The sequence below is a fragment of the Lolium perenne genome, chromosome 5 (genome assembly GCF_019359855.2).
Source record: "Lolium perenne isolate Kyuss_39 chromosome 5, Kyuss_2.0, whole genome shotgun sequence".
NCBI classification, from domain to species: Eukaryota; Viridiplantae; Streptophyta; class Magnoliopsida; order Poales; family Poaceae; genus Lolium; species Lolium perenne.
In genome coordinates this window covers 58,193,739-58,198,145 of record NC_067248.2, presented here as the reverse complement: position 1 = coordinate 58,198,145, position 4,407 = coordinate 58,193,739, and the positions used below count along the sequence as shown (strand labels likewise).

The window sequence follows — 4,407 nt, the reverse complement described above, 5'->3', positions numbered from 1 at the left end:
ATAAATATAAAGAAATAATGCTTTGAACAATTGATCAAAGTTAAGGAATAAACTTGGAATATAAGTTAACGTTTATTTAGTATTTTCTTCAATTTCAAATGATTAGGAAGATATATTTTTAGAATTTATGTCTTAATAGTTTAAGACTTAAGAATTGATTTTCTAATATTAGTGAAGAGTTCATATTATGTTACTATGGATTTTGTAATATTTGTTTCTGTTTTCACTTGTATTTACAAATTCTTAATTTTATACAAAATTATTTATATTTGAATTTCTCATGACTTAATTTATTTAGAAGATATATAAATAATTAAAAATAGCTAAATGGTTAGATGGGCTGACCCAATTGGTTTGGCCCAAACCAAACCTGGTCCAACCCGGTCCGACTGAGTCGGCCTGGTCGAGCCAGTCAAGGCCCCGACCCGACCTCTCTCTCTCTCACCACTCTCACACGCATACGGACGGGTACCGCATGATCTGCTTCTGGCTCACCGATGTGCTCCTCCGGCGCCGCTCCGGCCAGTCGACGGCCAACCCTGGCGCCGCTGCTCACGGACTAGGTCTCGCCATCCTCTCCTCTTTCTCCCCCACCAACTCCCTCTCACCGCGACGCCACTACCACCCACACTCGCCCCCAAAGCGCTATACAGATCTAGGAATTTGTGTAATGGCCAGAAAAGACAATATTCAGAATTAAATTCCTTGTTACTTATAAAAAGATACTTGCTACCTCGATTTGATCTATCAACAAAATCACAAAGTACCATTGGAAATATATGTCATACCTAGAGCTTCTAATCAGATCCTCTTCTTTTTCCTCTCAGCAGCCTCGGCTTTTCTCCTTCTGTTTGTCTTGTCAGAAAGAATGTTCTCACGGCTCCCTTAAATAGACCCACAGAGGCATGCATGAGCAACAGCTAACCCACGCATTCACTAACCCAGTCCACTCACACATTACTCGGCTACCAGAACCATACATGCAGCTTGTAACTAACTCTGACTTGGCCAAGTCACACGGTAAGAATTAAATTTTGAGTCTGTCTGACCGCTTATAACGTGTGGCTAAATGTGACATTTATTTTTAGGTATGTTAATTAACTTTACCATTTATTTTTGTTGGATTAACGTGTGGAAAAATCCTAATACAATATATTTTTGTTGGATCAACATGGTATGCATGTAAAACTGATCTGTCTGTGCCCTCATATTACGCGCAAGGCGTATCTTCTTAATCTTCTCCCACAAATAAAATCCGATTAATCCGGTCCGAGGAAGATAATGGTATCCTTATGTTTAATAATATATACCTCTGGTGCAAAAACAAGATAATACAAAAATAAATTGGAAACTCTATCCATAAGACTAACACTCAGTTTCTCACTACTTTATAACATTTTAATTAGTGTCAAGCGGTAATAACAACCCAACACACCGAGAATAGCGAAAAGCAATAAAGCAGTAGCATATACAATTTTTTGTGGGATGGACATGTGACATAGGAGTTCAGCCCCAAGAACAAATATACGAAAAACCCGGCAAAAAAGAACGGTCCTGTTTCACCCCTCCAACACATCCCTGTAGACAATGTTCTTTGTGCTTTTTCCTTTGGGGTCTAAATCTGTATTTGGCTTCGCCAAGATCCGAGTAGTCTACCTCGACACACCCCTTGAAAGTGCGACATATAGCTGGCCATGCGAGAATACAGGCTCTGGGAGGTAAATACCAACATTTGGAATGGTTTGCCCCTGGGCTTTGTTGATGGTCATTGCAAAACTCAACCGGATGGGGAACTGTTTCCTCTTGAACTTGAAAGGAAGTGAAAGGTCCTCCGAGGGCGACATAGGGATCCTTGGTATGAAGACTCTGTATCCAGCATGTTGTCCACCTACAATGTCGGCATCGATTGCATTATCATGGAATGCTCTAATCATCAATCTTGTTCTGTTGCACAACCCATTGTGCGGATCGAGATTCCGGAGAAGAATGACGGGACAGTTGACTTTGAGTTTCAATTCATGCGGGGGCAGGCCATTGGGAGTGAGGTGGTTAAGATAGTCTAGTGGGTAACTATTTCCTGGATCATCTTCGACAGAGTCAAAGCTATAAAATACCTTTCCCTGACCAGGAAATCGGCCAATCAACTTCCTGTTCAGATCGTCGACATGCTCATTCTTGGTTGAAAGAATAGCACGCGCACTCATGTAGGGTCCAGATGTGGCGTTCTCATGAAGCGATGGGAATACATGTTCAATAAGATTGTTCACTGGTTCTTCGGTAGCAGTGTAAGGAATAACAATGTCATCTGGAAGATGCACGTAGTCACCGCCGATCGTCTCTTCTGTTCCATTGCCTATTCTCAGTAGGTAATTGGAGAACCACTGATCTGTCTGTGCCCTCATATTACGCGTAAGGCGTATCTTCCTAATCTTCTCCCACAAATAAGACCTCTGTAATGTAGCATCAGTTATTTGAGCTCTTGTCCCACGTGTTACAACGGGAAGTACCTGCCTAAAATCTCCTCCAAACACCACGACTTTCCCCCCAAAGGGCAAAGCAGATCCCATGATGTCCTGTAGGGTCCTATCAAGAACCTCAACAGTTTGGCGCTTCGTCATGGCGACTTCGTCCCAGATTATTAAAGATGCCCTACGGAGCAGCTTTGCTGTACCACACTGCTTGGTGAAATTGCATGTGCTGCTGTCCATGAGCTTAATGGGAATTTTAAACCTGGAATGGGCAGTGCACCCACCAGGCATGATTGATGATGCTATGCCAGATGTAGCTGTAGCAATAGCTATTTGACCCATGGAACGGACCTTTGCAAGGAGTGCTTTGTATAGATATGTCTTTCCCGTGCCACCTGGACCATCAACAAAGAAAATCTGGCTTCTTTTGTTGACAACATGAGAGAGGATGTCATCAAAACCAGCACGCTGCTCTTTGTTAAGAGTTGTAAACATGTTTATGTCTTCTTTATCAAAAGTGACAGACAGCTCCTCTTGTATCTCTCTGCAATCTCCATTGGAACAGTCATCATCCACCGGATCCAAATCTGGCAGGCCATAAATGCTAATATCTTTTCCCATGGAATGCACCAGATCCCTAATGTCTCGAAGGACCATCTGCTCTACTGCGGCCTGATTGGACTGGTCACGATGGTAGTCCTCAGACATCGACTCAAGGTGCTTGTCCCACAATGATCGGATTTGGGTCACCTCGCAGAACACCAGAATTGTTGCAAAAAGCCTTCTTAGAGCATACGGCATTTGGAATGTAGCCGCCTCGGTCAAGCAGTCATCAAGTGACTTGTCGGTCTCTATGAGACCTCTTTGCTCACACGATTCTCTGAAATTCAAGCACAGTCTGCCGTTTACACTTTTCAAATCCTGAAATGACGTTGCACCTCTCACATGATTCATGAGCACTCTAAGGAAGTACCTTTCACCTTCACCAGGATTGGCATACACAATTCTTCAAATCTGCCCTCGCCCCCTTAGTGTTCGTCTCTGCCACTTCTTCTTACCCTTTATCCACTTGTAGAATTCTGGGAACTCTTTGTACAAGAAGTTCTTTGCATAAGGATCCACTTCGTTCATCTTGAAATATTCAGTGAGCATTGTACTGGTTGAAGAGGGCCGATTGACGACGTCGTCTAGATCATCGCCCTCTTTGAATGTGATAGGCTGCATATCTTCCAAGTGAAGCTGAAGTTGCAGAACAGAGGGATAGATACCGTACATTGGAAAAGCGTAAAGCTGATGTATAGTATCGTTGTGGTCAAACAGTGTCCCGCTTTCCCTTCTGCAGTGCTTATACTTGCGGTTATTGCGCAAATATTCTTCCCTCTGTTCATCCGTCATGAGCGAGTATTTTTCCCTGCGTTGATGCCGTCTCTTATCAGGATCTACACTTTTTGCTACAAAACTCTCTTGCCCATGAAAATTTGCAGATGTGGACACATGCCCCATAGCTGACTCGCAGCATGGCGTTTGAGTCACGTTGCTCATTGGGGTATGCGGTGAACTCGGTATATAAGTAGCTGGTGGTTGAGACCCGTCGAGTCCACTCCTTGCCGCATCTATCTTTTGTTGGTGGGCTATACGATGTCTCTGTAGATACTGAGCTTTATTTTCTTCAGACATTCGAGCATACCATGACATGTTAGTGCGTTTTGGGCGGCCTTGGCTTGGGCATACGCGATTGTTTGTTAGGTCTGTCACAGGACCAGTAATAAAACATCATTGTCAGAGAATTTCCATAAACACACTGTCACAGCATCACACTCACACAAGTGTGATGTAGAGCATATATACTTGCTTAAATAAATTAAACAAGAGGCCCAAGAATATATTACCTGATAATTGGCTCAGTGAACCTGCCCCTGCAATACTGGACTGGGCGACA

At 43.2% G+C, this 4,407-nt stretch overlaps 1 protein-coding gene across 1 annotated transcript; it reads right to left on the bottom strand.

Annotated features, from left to right (window-relative positions):
* Positions 1 to 1,652: 1,652 nt before the first annotated feature.
* On the bottom strand, positions 1,653 to 3,971 carry LOC127303354 (uncharacterized). The gene is made up of 2 exons (XM_071820776.1): positions 3,527 to 3,971; positions 1,653 to 3,448 (listed from the first exon to the last, which is right to left on the bottom strand). Exons 1-2 carry the CDS (start codon positions 3,969 to 3,971, stop codon positions 1,653 to 1,655), a joined length of 2,241 nt encoding a protein of 746 aa, XP_071676877.1.
* Between the last annotated feature and the right edge of the window lie 436 nt (positions 3,972 to 4,407).

What these genes read in the sequence shown, in the direction of transcription:
- LOC127303354 (XM_071820776.1), bottom strand. Translation starts at nt 3,971, where the DNA reads ATGGGGCATGTGTCCACATCTGCAAATTTTCATGGGCAAGAGAGTTTT. An exon ending in ATTCTACAAGTGGATAAAGG is followed by an intron (nt 3,449 to 3,526) that starts GTAAGAAGAAGT and finishes ATCCTGGTGAAG; the next exon opens with GTGAAAGGTACTTCCTTAGA.